The sequence below is a fragment of the Odocoileus virginianus genome, chromosome 2 (genome assembly GCF_023699985.2).
Source record: "Odocoileus virginianus isolate 20LAN1187 ecotype Illinois chromosome 2, Ovbor_1.2, whole genome shotgun sequence".
In the NCBI taxonomy this organism is placed as follows: domain Eukaryota; kingdom Metazoa; phylum Chordata; class Mammalia; order Artiodactyla; family Cervidae; genus Odocoileus; species Odocoileus virginianus.
The window spans coordinates 42,550,562-42,566,601 of NC_069675.1; the positions used below are offsets into that span (position 1 = coordinate 42,550,562).

Below are 16,040 nucleotides of genomic sequence, written 5' to 3' on the forward strand. Positions count from 1 at the left end.
TGGTCTGGTCACAACTGTTTCAGCCGCACACAGAAAACCTGACATCACCGAGCCTTCTGTTATTTAAGTGCCTTGTTTATCGAAGTGTGTGAAACATATGTTCTAGCATTAAAGTGCAGGAATGTGAGCCTCCAAAGCACCTTGAGTTCACCAAGCATTCTGGTTACAGTGTAACTGTGTTGGTCCAATTGGTGTTAGAGCTCGTCAGGAGCTTGCTGTCTCAGGTAAAGAGAAGCGGGACATCTATTGCGAAAGCACAGGGATTGGAGGGAGGAAGCAGAGACTCAGGTCAGGTAAACTCCCTTCCCTGCTAAGCACACCCGCAGATGGAGATGCAGTGATTCCATTCCAGCTCCCAGGAGGAGTCAGCAGGGCCCTCCTCCTGCCTGTAGGCAGCACATTCCTTCTCTCCTCCCTTCTTTTCTGCACTCCGTCCTGGGCACTCTCGCCCCCCACCTCCAGTCCTGGGAGGAGCCCCGCTGAAGGTGCAGGTCAAACCCCAAGGCAGTGAACTCCAGCCCCAGGAGGGGGCGCGGGAGGGGGCCACTCACAATTTGGCGTAAAAGTCACAGAACTCCTTGTAGACCCTGACATCGCTGTGCCGGCGCTGCAGCCTGGACTCGGCCCTCTCATCCTGGCTGCCGAGACCCCGTGGCTCCCCGTTACGGGCCGCTGGGGGGACCTCCTGGTCCTCTGGGATGACGGCCGGGCGCGGGCCCCGGAGCGCCATGGTAGGAGCGGCAGGACTGAGGGACAGGGGATGGAGGGACGCACGACACCGAGGCAGCTCCCCTGGTCACTCCCCCGTACTCCCCTCCCGGTTCCCACACGTCAGCTGCTCCAGGGTCACGCAGCCCTTCCTGTCCAGAGTCCAGAGCTTGCGGTGGGTCTGGAAGCTGCAGGGCCCTCCCCTCACAAAGGACCGGCTGTGCGGCCGCCCTCCAGGGGAAATAACAGCCAGTGGGGGCGCTGGCAGGAACCTGCTCCCTCCACGGCTCTGGGCAGTGACGGCTCAGTCCCAGGCTCCCGAAGGGGCGCCAGGGAGAGAACCGTGTCCAGTTACAACTCCTCCTGTTTGGCCCCAGTCGAGCCTGTAACCCGGCTCCTGGGTCTGCATCTCGGGCAAAGGACAAGGGATGCTCTCCACCAGGCTGTGCTCCTAACACAGGGTCGCCCGCAGTGCTCACCGTCAGCCCTGCAGAGGTGGGGACCTGGGGCCTGGGGAGTAGATGGGAGAGGGGACAGCCTCTCCAGTCCCATCTCTCAGTCCCTTGAGTCTCCAACACAGCCTGAGGGTGTCTCCTGGGCAGCAGGGGCAGCTGTTCTTTTGGGGTCTCAGCTTCTTACAAAGTAACTGCTTGTGTTACGTCCTATGTGCTGTCACATCAGAACATTTGGAATGCCTACTGTGTGCTCGCAGCATGTTCTGCAGATCTAGTGGGTATGTAAGAGGTGCCCAACCCACTCAGCACAGGGAGCCTACGTGTGGCTGGGAGCCACCTGTGTTCCCTACAAGATTCATGCAGGTAATAGTGCGTTGCTCCCCAGGGTCCAGGAGCCGAGGGTGGACGGGCAACCACGTGGCCCCAACCTGTGCGGGCTGCACAGGCTGGCCGGCTGGTCCCTCACATCCCCTCCCAGCCACACAGAGTGGACATGAGTTATTCCTCCAAGAGGACAAGGGGTAATTTGAGGCCAAATCAACACCATTGCTCAATTTTTGTATCCAGGCCTTTTGTTACTTTTAAACCATTTCTGGCACTTAATAATGTCACTCTAAGAAATGCAAACAATTCTTTTAGACTGTGATTGTAACCATAAGAAAACATTTATCTGATCTCCCTTGACCTAGATCACTACAGCCTGCACGGTGCAGCAAGACAGCCTTGAAGCAAGTGGGAAGCTGTTTTAATATAAAACCCCTCAAGGCCAGCTTTGAGCAGTGGGCCTGTGCAGTAGTTTCCTGGGTTCTGGGATTCCCAGAGGATCTCCCGAGGGCTTCCATCGTCCGATCAACCCCTCTCCTCATCATGGCTGACATGGGGTCTCCGGCAGATCCCACAGGACAGGTCTGTACCCCAGATGTCCCTGACATCCATCCAGACTGGAGAGGCTTGTATTTCATGAGCTCTGACCATTTTCTCATCTACTGAGCCGAGTCTCAGTCCCTTAGAGTCACTGTAACAAAACACCACTGACCAGATGGCTTATAAACAACGGAAATTCACGTGTCATGGTCCTGGAGGCAGCAAGCCCAGGACCAAGGCACCAGGGTGGCCAGTGTGGCCATGCTGGGTGAGGACTCTGCCCCTGCCCCCTGGGTTCTGGCTGGCGCCTCCTCGCTGAGCCCTCCCGCGATGGAGGGACAGGGGCTTCACGGGTCCCATTCCAGGGACCTTCATGCCTGACCTCATGGCCTCACAAGCATCAGGGGTCAGGGCGTACACAAACATTCAGACCAGAGCAGGAGGTCCAGGACCCAGGCTGAGTGCACCCGACAGCCTGTTGGATGTGTAACCACATGCAGCTCGTCTGTGCTGAGCTGATCATTTCCGCATCCTGCCCTCCTGCGTTCGGCCCTCCCACATGCTGCACGAAAGTCTGCAAGTCCACCAGCCCAGCTGATGCCATGATTTCAGCCAGAACAAATTGTACCCCTGACGTAACACCTTGCCCGAGATGAATAACCTGACCAAAGGTAACAGACCAAGAATGGCAGCTGTTCCTAAGAGCTCAAACACCGAGGGCCTGGACAGAAGCCCGAGCATGTTTGGCAAAGTTTAAAAAGCAACTTTTAATAACTGGTACTTTTAAAATTCAAATCCTCTCAAATAATTTTTGAATTATTTGAATTGAATTACATTGAATTCAATGAATTACATGCATCATTACCAAACACCATCCACGTGGGTTTTTAAATTTTTATTTGAGTATGGTTGATTTACAATGTTGTTAGTTTCTGCCAGAAAGCAAAGTGAATCAGTTATGCATATACAGACATTCCCAATTTTCCAGATTCTTCACCCATAAGGTAATTACAGAGCACAGAGCAGAGCTCTTGGTGCTACATGGCAGGTCCTCATCTATGTGGTTGGTTAACACCAAGCGGAACATGCTGACCCTAGCCTGGGAAACGGATTCCAACATAGAAACGTGCAGGTCAATGCTCCCTCTTCTGTGGGTGCAGTCCCATGCTGATGTCACCCCAGCGCCTGGCAGGAGCTTCCAAGACCTCGGCCCACAGGAGCCCCATGTATCCAGCATGTGGGGACATCCTGGTTAAATTACCACGGGGCAGACTGACTGTGCTCACTGTTTCTCTGGCTGTGTGTGCATGTGTGCTCAGTTGTGTTAAACTCTTTGAGACCCCATGGACTGTAGCCTGCCAGCTTCTCTGTCCACCGGGCTTCCCAGGCAAGAATACTGGAGTGGGTTGCCATGCCCTCCTCAGGGGATCTTCCTGACCCAGGGATTGAACCCGGTCTCTGGCATCTCCTGCACTGGCAGGCAGGTTTTTGTTTGTTTGTTTGTTTGTTTTTACCACTAGTGTCACTTGGGAAGCCCTCACTGTCTCTCTGTTTCACTCAAATGGGAAATTCACTCTGATTTTCCTTTTCTACTAAAACAAAACAACTGTGACACAAAGTAAAGACACTGGTGCTAGCAGGTTCCTTCTCATGCCCCCGTTTCTGGCACAAACGCCCATTTCCTGCACAGGAGGACAGAGGTTAGAGTGGCCAGAGCACAGGATGCTGCTGCTCCTGTGATATTCTGCCCCTCGGTCAGAGTGCCCCCAGCTGCAGAGCAGAAGGAATCCATGCAGCGGGACGGGCCAGAGGGAACTCAGGTGCTCTCGTCCTCCACCAGGTGGAAGGGGGGCTGCCACACACCTGTCCCCTGCGTGCTGGCCTGGCCCAGCGGGGGGGAGGGCGTGAGGGAGGCATGAGAGGGGTCCTCACACACGGGCCTGGGAATGCCACTCTGGCTCAAGCAAGAGTTACTTCCAAGTTTATACCCGTTTGTGGCTTATCAAGTATATATCACACACCTGCTTTAATTATTAGAGAAAAGGACACATTGGCCAGGAGTGAAGGGTGTCCTGGTTACAGTAAAGGTCAAATGCCGCCCGTCCAGGACGCCAGTGCCAGTCCTCAGACGGTGACTCCCTCCCAGGGGCCAAGGCCATGCTGGCTCTGTACGCGCTGGCCTGTTGTTTTTCAACCTTGAAGGAATGCGTCCCTGACATGTTTAACGTTCTCTGCTCTGACAAACAGAAAACTGTACCGAGACCAGGCTTCCCCGGAGCAAGTTCTCAGTCACCCAAGCGGCTGTCTTCTGGGTTACAGCCTGCAGTTTGGCTCAAAAAGCCACAAGCTTCTCCTGTTGTGGATTGTTTATTGATTATTTCCATCAACAGGAGCAAGAGGCACAATCTTTAACAGCAGAAAACTGGGGAATGGTGTGTGGTGGGCAGCCCCCTGGTGGGGACCCTGCGGGCTCTGGGATGTGGGGGGGCCAGACTGCACAGCTCTGTGGGGGGCTGGACTCCTCAACTCCAAACACACGCAGCTTATTACAGATGATGGACAAGAGGCAGGGGAGACACACTACAGTCCTGCCACACAGACACAGCCCACTGACACCTAATCTCTGCTCTTGCTCAAACCCACACACACTCGTGTTTCCATGAATGGGGAGGGCTGTGGACAGTTGCCTTGACCGGTGATGATAAAACACTCCCAGCTCTGTGGACACTGTCCAACAGGCAGAGACATGCAGGCCCTTCCTCCCCAGCTTCCGGCCTTCCAGGCCCGCCCATGCCTAGTTCCTCCTGGAAGCTTCTCTGGGTTCTGGCCTGTGCTGGCTGACCTGTGTCTGGGAGCTGTGGAATTCGGGATGCCCTAAGCCTGCTCCTCCTGCAAAGGCACCTGCCCGCACGGACACGGACACGCCTCCCAACCAACCCCTCAGGCTCTCCCAACTCCCAACCAGCGGGACCAGCTCTACCCGTGTGAAGTCCCAGGGGACGGGATGGGCTAGCCAGTGGGCAGATCTGTCCTTGCCCCAGGTCCCCCGGGAATGGGTGACTCCATCTAAGGGCCCCACCCATGACCTCAGCCTGGCTTCATGCCCTCAGTAAAGAAACCCCCTAGACTGCCATCGCGACTAGAATCTGCAAGCGGCTCCCAGGCCCCTCCCATGGTCAGTCAGAAGGGCAGGGTTTGGTCAACCTGAAGAACATGCTCAGAATTCCTCTTATAGGCTGGGCAGGTTTTCTCTGCGTGTTTAGCGTCTTTCACAGGAAAATGCGCCTGGAGCAGCCCTTCCACCCTCAGGTCACTTCTCTTGCACCCGTGCTGTGACCACAAACACACAGTCTCACTCCTAAATGTCCTTTTTAAGGGATCTACTGTGTCCTGAGCAAAACACACAAACTCAAGAAGGTGTCGTATTTCAAACACAAAACGGCAGTGTTGACTTCAGGGAAAGCCGGGTTAGGATGAACTCCCTGCAGTGTCCAGAGCATCTTCCCGACCAAGGTGGCCACAGCCCACTTGCCTTCTGGCTCTCAGCTAGGTTCTTATTTTAGTTCTGACTCAGCTGGGACGGCTCCCCTATCTCTGACCTTTGGCGGAGCTGGAGGAGGAAGCCAGCTGAGTTACTCTGACCATCTGTGACCCAGCAGACTGTGAGGCCAGCCTCCTCAATGAGAAACACAGTGAGAATTTCAAGACAAAAGCACAGACAGGAACATTTTGCTCAAGTCAAAACAACCCTTTCAAATTTTAATCTACATGTCTCTCTGCCCGTTGTTTTCTTTTAAACATAGAACATGCTTTCCTGTACATTCTAGCACATTAAGCAACATTTGAAAATACTGGACAAGAGGAAGTGGAGGAACTGAAATATTGTGTTTTCTGGTAACTTTAAAAACTTTCATTAACTTCCCCTTGGCGAGGGACCTGCTTCATCTATCGTGCCCGAGATGCCCCTGAGGTGCCTGGGGGACATGAAGGCCAAGCAGGGTGTCCGGTGCCAGCTAGTGTCTCTCCGTGTCCCCCGTTTCCAGTCCATGCAGCCCTCTCCTCCCATGAGGCCCCCCACCCATTGGGTGAACTAGGTTTCTGCAGGCAGGTCACAGGCTTAGGGAGGAAGCTCTTGGCCAGTCCCCAGCTTTTCTCAGGGGGCGCGAGTCTGTCCCTCTGAAGGAGTGGTGGTCACGTCAAAACTAACCAAACCTGACCTGACCCGGCTGCAGGCAGGCCCACCCACTCCTTGAGAGCACCTTGGGGCTCTGATCTGAATCTGGGCACTGGGCCACGGAGATGCCACTCAGCTTGCTGCCTCTTCTTCCTGGCCCTGCCCCCAGTGGGCATCCTGGGTGGGCGGGGCTGCTCCTTCCCACCTCCTGCAGCCCCTCTAAACGGAGCTTGTAGAGACAGTGACCCATCTTTACAGTGAGCCTTCCTTATCCTGATCTCCCTGTGGATCCTCTCCCCACTGGACCCAACTCACTGCTTGAGGCTGCGCTCAGACTGAGATCCAGGCAAACACCCACACCTGCGTGTGAAGCAGGGAAGGAGGCACATGGTAAGTTTACCAGGGTCCAGGGAGCTCCCCACCTGTGCCCCTCTGAGCCTGGGGAGGGGTCCCTCTGCCCCTCCCGCACACAAACTCCCAGGAAACTGTGGAAGGGAGGCCTGTGTAGGGGAAGCACAGGACTCAGGAGGTTGAGCGGTGCCCCGCGGCGTCTTCCACATTTATGACTTAAATGATATAAAAGGGACATGAGTCTTCCTGACTCCGGGGCCCTAATCCTCTTGTCAACAGAGCTGACGCCAGGGTGGCCGTGCACCTGCCTGTCCCCAGTCCACACCAAGCACAGCAAAGCACACACCAGAACCATCTCTTCTTACTGCATAAATGAGAGCAGAGATGCCACCAGAAATGACCTGGCCCAGGACACATGACTGAGCTGGGAAGAGAAAGAACAAAACGACCAAGTTTTCAAAGAGCTCAGTCTATCAGGAAAGCCAACTGGAAGATGCATGCTGAGAATGGTGCCAACACACCCCACCTTTGGTGCCACAAACACTCCTGCCAAACTCTCCAACCAGGAGACCCTGACTTCTGAGTGTCGTTTCACAGGAATCCTGCTGGGCAGCTGAGTCAGAACCCCCACCTCCATCAGATCCTCGGATGCCTCCCCCACCCCCCTACCCCATCAGATCCTCAGACCCCTCCCCCCACCTCCATCAGATTCTCTGCATCTGACTGGTTCCTCTCCCCACCCCCCAACTCCCCACCCCAGGTGATGTCCAAAGCCCTGGCCTGTCTTCAGCAGGAATCCCATGAGGTCGGTTTGGCTCAATCCCTCCCCCACTACAAAGCCCAGCCCCAGTGTCCCTGTCAGTAACTCTCCACCACTGACCAACCCCGCCGTGTGCCTTGGCTGTAAACCCCTACTTTCCCTGTGAGACTCAGAGCTGACCCCACGTCTCGGCCCCGCTGCAGGTTCCCCACATTCGTCCCAATGGTCCCTCCAGTTCTCTGACAGTATCCACACCTGTGTGTCATCCCCCCCACCACAGGGGCGGGGCCCGCCTATGGGCTCCAATGAAGACAGGTCAGCAGAGTGGTAACTGGTCACTTCTGGGACTAGACTATGAAACGTTGCAACTCTCGTCCCACTCACACCCCTCCCCCTCCCTTCCAGCCTTAGGAAGAGGAAGACTCCCAGATCCTCAGCACAGGCACTGGCCTGAGCTGAGCCCAGGTTCCTGGCCCACAGGATGTGGGAGATGATCACAATGGTGACTGCAGGCCTGCCAGCAGCAAATCCTGCCCACAGGTCGGATCTGGCTGCCTGGCTGCTTTTGTAAATACAGTTCACCAACACCTTGACTCACATATTCCAGGCCTGCACTCACACTATGACAGAGGGCTGAGTAGTTGTAACACTGACAGCTCACAAAGCCTGAGATATTTATCACTGGCCCTTAACAAAAACTCTGCCAGCTCCCATTGCTGCTAAGTGCTGGGTAATTTGTTTCTCACCAAAGATAATTAACGCACTTGCTCCTGCAGCATGTTGGGCCTTTTCTAACAACGCACGGTCTTATCTCTCTCTCTCTGCTTTCCACACACACACTAACTTCTCTGTTAGCAGACAATGAGTATTTCAACCAGCTTCCCCACTCATATCGCTGGCACATGGCAGGCCCTTAACAATGCAGACAGAACCACAAACGTCTCATGCAGAAAACCCACAACCTGATAGCATATCCTTTAAATACAGCACAACATTAAATCAAGAAGAGCCAAGACTACAACTTGTGCTGAATAGGTATTATCTCTGGCTAAATCCCTTAAAAGGCATTTCTTGACTGCCATACACAGAATGATTCCAGATCCAGGAAAATTTTTGATCTTTTTTGGTTATACTTTCATAAAACCACTCACTGTCTAAAATACCTGTGGCTAATTGGTGAAGAATCCGCCTGCCAATGCAGGAGACTTGGGTTCTATCCCTGGGTTAGGAAGATCCCCTAGAGTAGGAAATGGCAACCCACTCCAGTGTTCTTGCCTGGAAGATCCCCTGGACAGAGGAGCCTGAGGAGCTACAGTCCATGGAGTTGCAAAGAGTCAGACATGACTTAGCAACTAAGTAACAAAACATCAGTTGGTCTCCAACCCTGCCTAGATTCAGTTCAGTTCAGTCACTCAGTCCTGTCTGACTCTTTGCGACCCCATGAATAGCAGCACGCCAGGCCTCCCTGTCCATCACCAACTCCCAGAGTCCACCCAAACCCATGTCCATTGAGTCAGTGATGCCATCCAACCATCTCATCCTCCGTCGTCCCCTTCTCCTGCCCCCAATCCCTCCCAGCATCAGGGTCTTTTCCAATGAGTCAGCTCTTTGCATGAGGTGACCAAAGTACTGGAGTTTCAGCTTCAGCATCAGTCCTTCCAATGAACACCCAGGACTGATCTCCTTTAGGATGGGCTGGTTGGATCTTCTTGCAGTCCAAGGGACTCTCAAGAGTCTTCTCCAACACCACAGTTCAAAAGCATCATTTCTTCAGCGCTCAGCTTTCTTTACAGTCCAACTCTCACATTCATACATTACCACTGGAAAAACCATAGCCTTGACTAGATGGACTTTTGTCGACAAAGTAATGTCTCTGCTTTTTAATATGCTGTCTAGGTTCGTCATAACTTTCCTTCCAAGCCTAGATTACTGACATTAGTTTTCACCATGAAACAAAGAATATGTTTCTTTGCACCTGGAAATGCTACTGAAATTTTTCAGAGAGGCGCATTTTTTGCTTTGTTTTGCCACACTGGGGGCCTGTAGGATCTTTGTTCCTCAACCAGGGATGGAACCTAGGCCCTTCGCAGTGGAAGTGCAGAGTCCGAATCACTCTTGGGGATTCAGTGGTTAGGACTCAGCGTTTTCACTGCTGAGGGCTTGAGTTCAACCCCTGGGTGCAAGGTGTGCGGTGTGGCAAATAAAATAAAATTTGTAAACCACTGCAGAATCTCAGCCTTGCCCCAACAACATCTTTGTGCTTGAACTGAGAACTAAAGCTGGCAGCAGAGATTCAGAGGTCAGCACACACCCTCTGTGCTCTGATTCCTGGTTGGGTCCCAGCTCTGACACAGATGCTGGGGCAGGAGGACAATATTCAGGCAAGATAAAAGGTAGGCTATTCTTATAGTGTTTAGTTTTAATTTTAAGCAATATATTCATTATGACACAAAAATGTCATGTGCGCGTGCGTGCTAAGTTGCTTCAAGCTGTGTTAGACTCTGCGATCCTACGGATGGTAGCCTGCCAGGCTCCTCTGTCCACGAGATTTTCCAGGCAAGAATCCTGGAGTGGGTTGCCATGCCCTCCTCCAGGGGATCTTCCCCCCCAAATGTAATATTTTTTAACTTTTAAAATCTGTTTTCTCTGGCAAATCTCTATGAATTATCAACGAGGTAGAAAAATTCCGTTTTGTTTCAACAGGCATCACAGGAGCTTACCCGTGGTAAATTTCTAACTTTTAAGATATGATCAGGTGTATTCTGACTGTTAGGTAAGAAATCTTAGCCTAAACCTGAGAGAGGCCTAAGTGAGTAGTCAAGAGTTCACTCTGAACACTCGGGGAGCAGCCGCGCTCAGCTCCCAAAGCGCCAACCGTGGGTCTTCTAGGCCCTTCCTCCTCTGTGAACAGCGCAGCACCCTCTGAGAACCCCTCACAGCCAGAAGAGCTGGGAACCGCGAGAGAGGCCAAGCTGGTATACAGATTCATCATTTTATATTTTTATGGAAATTATTTAAAAATCTTACCCACTGTGGGTTTGGGAAAGATTTCATAAACAGAACAGAAAAAGCAAAAACTTTATAAAAAGAAAAAGATAAATAAACTATCAAAATTAAAAAAAAAAAAAAACAACACACACCTCTGGGCTTCCCTGGTTGCTCAATGGTAAAGAATCAGTCTGCCAATGCAGGAGACACAGGTTCGCTCCCTAATCGAGGAAGATCCCACATGCAGAGGAGCAACTAAGGCCATTCACCACCAGGGAGCTGCAGTTCCTAGGGCCTGTGCTCTGCAACCAGAGAAACCAGGGCAAAGAGAAGCCCCAGACCGCAAGTAGAGAGTAGCCGCCCATCTCCACAACTAGAGGAAAACCCACGCAGCGACAAGGACCCAGCACAGCCAAAAATAAATAAATAAGAAATATTATTAAAAAAAAAAAAAACTTCTGCTTTTCAAAGGACATTTATAAAAATAAGAAGACAAGTCACAGACTGGGAGGAGATGTTTGCAAAATAGGTATCTGACAAAGCACCTGTATCTGGAATACATAAAGCACTGTTTCAACTGAATACTGTAAGAAATAACACAGTGAAAAATGGGCAAAAACTGAATGGTTATTGTGCCAAAAAAGATACAGGATATCATGTATAAATAACACAGGAAACAACACTCAACTTCACAAATGGTGAAAGAAATGCAAGGAGACATCAGTACATGCTCCAGAAAGCTAAAAGTTGAGACCCCAGACCTCATCAAGTTTGGGGGAGGATATGGAGAGAATGGAATCCTGGAACACCGCTGGTGGGAATACAAAATGGTACAGCCTCTTTGGAAAATAGTTTAGCCATTTCTCAAGAAATTAAGTGTGTACCCACCAAACAACCTCGCCTTTCCCTGCAATTGAAAGGAAAGCACAGGACTTGTATGTGAACATTCATGCAAATTTCATTTGAAACGGCCAAGACCACTCAACTCTCAACCAATAAATGCAGTAAATGTATAAGCGGACAACAGCTTAGCAGTCCCGAATGATCCCAAGTCATGCACTGTGGACTTGTCTCAAAACAACAATGCTGAGGTAAAAGAGCCAAAAGAAAACAGAGGGTACACAATTGAATGGTTCTATTTATACACAACCCTAGAAGATGAAAATGCAGCCAGAGTGACCACAGTGGCCAAGGCTCCTAGAGATGCGGGAGAGTTACCAATGCAGGCTGGGACTTGGGGACTTGCATGACCTTGACGGTGGTACTTGTCAAAACTGATCCAGCCACATATTAAACTGTACATTTACTGAGCTCATTCATCTCACCTCAACAAAGCTGTTTCTAAAAAACTGCACACTGGGATGATCTTTACTCTTTGGGAAAAAACACTGCTGTGGGTGGGATTCTGTCCCTTAGAAGACGTGCAGACGTCCTGACCCTGGTACCTGGGAATGTGACCTTACTGGAAATGGAGAGTCTGCAAACTTAACTAAGGCACAAGCTGAGGGTGCACTGGAACAGGCAGGTGTGACACCCACGTGTCTGGTGCCCTTCAGTTCAGTTCAGTCGCTCAGTCGTGTCTGACTCTTTGCGACCCCATGAACTGCAGCATGCCAGGCCTCCCTGCCCATCCCCAACTCCCGGAGTTTACTCAAACTCATGTCCATCAAGTCGGTGATGCCATCCAGCCATCTCATCCTCTGTCATCCCCTTCTCCTGCTGCCCCCAATCCCTCCCAGCATCAGGGTCTTTTCCAATGAGTCAGCTCTTCGCATCAGGTGGCTAAAGTACTGGAGTTTCAGCTTCAGCATCAGTCCTTCCAGTGAACACCCAGGACTGATCTCCTTTAGGATGGGCTGGTTGGATCTCCTTGCAGTCCAAGGGACTCTCAAGAGTCTTCTCCAACACCACAGTTCAAAAGCATCAATTCTTTGGCAGTCAGCTTTCTTCACAGTCCAACTCTCACATCCATACATGACCACTGGAAAAACCATAGCCTTGACTAGACGGACCTTTGTTGGCAAAGTAATGTCTCTGCTTTTTAATATGCTATCTAGGTTGGTCATAACTTTCCTTCCAAGGAGTAAGCGCCTTTTAATTTCATGGCTGCAATCACCATCTATAGTGATTTTGGAGGCCAAAAAAATAAAGTCAGCCACTGTTTCCACTGTTTCCCCATCTATTTGCCATGAAGTGATGGGACCAGATGCCATGATCTTAGTTTTCTGAATGTTGAGCTTTAAGCCAACCTTTTCACTCTTCTCTTTCACTTTCATCAAGAGGCTCTTTAGTTCCTCTTCACTTTCTGCCATAAGGGTGGTGTCGTCTGCATATCTGAGGTTATTTATATTTCTCCCAGCAATCTTGATTCCAGCTTGGGCTTCTTTATTATGAGGGGAGAAAAGATGGAAAAGACAGAGAGGAAGACACCACATAAGGCACAGCCACATGGTGACACAGCCACAGGGGGAACACAGCCCGGGGTGGGGGGTGGACACAGCCACGGAAAGGGACACACAGCCATGGGAAGACAAAGCCACACGGGGACACACAGCCACGTGGGGACGCACAGCCACAGGGGGACACACAGCCACAGGGGGACGCACAGTCATGGGGGGACACACAGCCATGGGAAGACAAAGCCACATGGGGACACACAGCCACGTGGGGACGCACAGCCACAGGGGGACACACAGCCACAGGGGGACGCACAGTCATGGGGGGACACACAGCCATGGGAAGACAAAGCCACATGGGGACACACAGCCACGTGGGGACACACAGCCACGTGGGGACACACAGCCACAGGGGGACGCACAGCCACAGGGGGATGCACAGTCATGGGGGGACACACAGCCACAGAGGGACACACAGCCACGTGGGGATGCACAGCCACAGAGCAGACACCAGCCACGTGGGGACGCACAGTCACAGGGGAAACACACAGCCACAGGGGGAACACAGCCCGGGGGGGTGGACACAGCCACAGAAAGGGACACACAGCCATGGGAAGACAAAGCCACAGGGGGACACACAGCCACAGGGGGACGCACAGCCACAGGAAGGACACACAGTCATGGCGGGAGACACAGCCACTGGGAAACATACAGCCACAGGGGGAGACACAGCCATGGGGGGAAACACAGTTATGGGGGACACAGGGGACACACAGTCAAGGGAGGACACACAGCCATGGGATGACACAGCCACAGAGGGACATACAGCTATGGGATGACATAGTCATGGAGAGACATACAGCCATGGGATGACACAGCCACAGGGGGGACAGCCACTGGAGGACACAGCCATGCAATGAGAGAGCCAGGATGGGGTGATGCCCAATAAGTCAGACAGACTGAAAGACCCCCCTGCTGTTGGGGGAGCTGCCCGGCTGATTTCTGACCCCGAGTCTCCACAGAACCACACATTTCTGCATCTGAAGCCTCCCTGGCTGTGTGGTACTTGCTATGGCAGTTCTAAGAAGCTGACGCGACCACTGTTTTGTATGAATGTGAAACATACTTCATGATTGACCACTGTTCTGTATGAATGTGAAACATACTTCATGATTATTTCTAAAAGTAGATTTTATGTAAGAACATTTCTGTCTAAAGTGGATACAGTCAGTGTTTCTCAGGAGAGCCTTTCACAAGCTTCTGTTCTAAACAGTTTCAGTTTGAGGTCGGAAGAACTTTCATGACTCTTGTGTGCTCTTTAGACACATGTGTCCTGTTGCAGAGCACAGTCTTCAGTTTCAACCCAAAAGGAAAACGTCTTCTGGCAGTGAGCACAGCCGGGCTAGTCTCTGGTTCTTTTTCTGCCTGAATCCATAATCATGCCAAGAAAACAGGTGTGTGGGGGTCAGAGTAAGCGTGGTTTTGTGCAACTCGGAGGAGCCCGGTGTCACAGGTGCTCAGTCCAGCAGCAGCTCGTGGGAGGAACACGTGCAGATGACCCTCTGGGACCCAGACCCTGGCATCCCAGGGTGGCACAGCCTTGACTCTGCACACAGTAGGTGCTCATCCCCGGTGTCCCTGGGCAGCCCAACCCTGACTCCGCGCCCCAGCAGGCATTCATCCCTGGTGTCTCAGGGTGACCCAGCTTCGATCCAGCACACAGTAGGCATTCATCCCCGGTGTCTTGATTTGGTGCACAAGTAGGCACCGGATGAGTGTCAGCTGAGTGAATAACCCACAGAGGGCAACATTCACAGGACAACACCACCTCCTGCTAAGCCAGTGGTGAGGGTTTTATGAGATAATAAATGACACTGAATAACGGTAGTGATCTTTATCCTTGTTTTAAAGAGGAGCCTCTTGAGGTTCATCTAGGTTTCCTGACCCAGCAGCCTGAACTGGGCGTGTCTAACCTCAAAGTCAGCCCTCCCACCCCTATTACCGGAGGAGCCTGACTTGATACTATACACAGGCTTCCTACAAAACTAGGTGAAAACCCTGCCTCTCTAAATTGCTAGAGGTCTTTTTCCTGGCTAAGCTCGCAGTCCTAAAATATGCAGTCACTTCTCTGCACCTGGGGACAGAGAAATGGCAGAAGCCCAAATCCCTTCTTATCACCAGGGGACGACACAGCAGAAATCAACAGAAACACGGCCCCTCAACCTAAGGCAACAAGCAATACACCTTAAGAATGATTCTTCTTCCGGTAACGTAAACTCCAGACAAAAGAAAATAACCATGTTGTTTCAAAGGCCTCTGTGACTACACAGGTAACCAGCCCCTCTGACATGCAGGTAGGCTCATTCATGGGGACTCTGGCAACTGTGAAAATAAATAAAAGATGGCTGGTCTCAAATGTTGTTTTATATAACTTTTTAAAAAAGGTAAATTCTTTAGGATCTCAAATCTGAAATTAAACTATTTTTCGTAAGTTTTTGCTCTCAGAGCAAGAGTACATTGGAATTCATTTCAGCGGTCGTGACCACCTGCCTCTCTGGTCAAGCATGAGGCATTCAACATTCCCACTAAACCTCATCCTTATCCCTCGTGGTCCAGTGGTTAATCAAGACTCTGCACTTTCACTGCAGGGGCCACAGTTCAAACCCTGGTCAAGGAACTGAGATCCCACAAGTTGCATGGCGCAGACAATAACAACAAAAAATGTGTTTAATCCAGTCAAAGTTAAGATGACTGAATGCAGCTAACAGACACATGATGTCATAGCAAAAAAAATCCAAATAATGTTGGTGTCCACACCAGGCTTCCCTGGTGGCTCAGTGATAATCTGCCTGCAATGCGGGAGACATGGGTTCTATCCCTGAGTCCAGAAGATCTCCTAGAGAAGGAAACGGCAACCCCCTCCAGTATTCTTGCCTGGAGACTTCCATGGACAGAGGAGCCTGGCAGGCTACAGCCCATGGGGTCACAGTCGGACATGACTGAGCGACTAACGCTTAATGCTGCAGCTCTCTTCAAATGCAGACAAGAGTGGACAATTTTCTAATAAACATTTCCCTCCAAAAGTACAGTTATTGGGGTAAGTTTGTAGACAAATTTAATATATTTAAACAGCTTCCTTGTCAATTTTTTTTTAAGTTATAATAAACTCTAAAAACAAATCCACAGGAGAAAGAGCAATAGTATATAATGTATTTATTCCTCCCACATCTAAGTGGAAAAATCAAATGCCTGAACAGAGGGTCCACAAACACACTGATGTGCTGCCCAGTATAGGTATCAGGAGAAGGGTTTCCTCAGACAGAGCTCCTACCCCTCACAGCGAA

The 16,040-nt window shown here is 51.2% G+C and overlaps 1 protein-coding gene across 8 annotated transcripts in view; it reads right to left on the reverse strand.

Annotated features, from left to right (window-relative positions):
• Positions 1-16,040, reverse strand: part of LIMS1 (LIM zinc finger domain containing 1) — an 82,406-nt gene that overhangs the window by 16,285 nt on the left and 50,081 nt on the right. For 3 of the 8 annotated variants that reach the window (XM_020902429.2, XM_020902428.2, XM_070478966.1), the window contains exon 1: positions 552-745. The exons of the other annotated variants lie outside the window; for them this stretch is intronic. In XM_020902429.2, coding sequence (XP_020758088.1) covers positions 552-730 — 179 coding nt within the window. In that variant the 5' untranslated portion in view covers positions 731-745. Of the gene's footprint in view, positions 1-551; positions 746-16,040 lie in introns of those variants that run through there. 8 annotated transcript variants of the gene reach the window in all.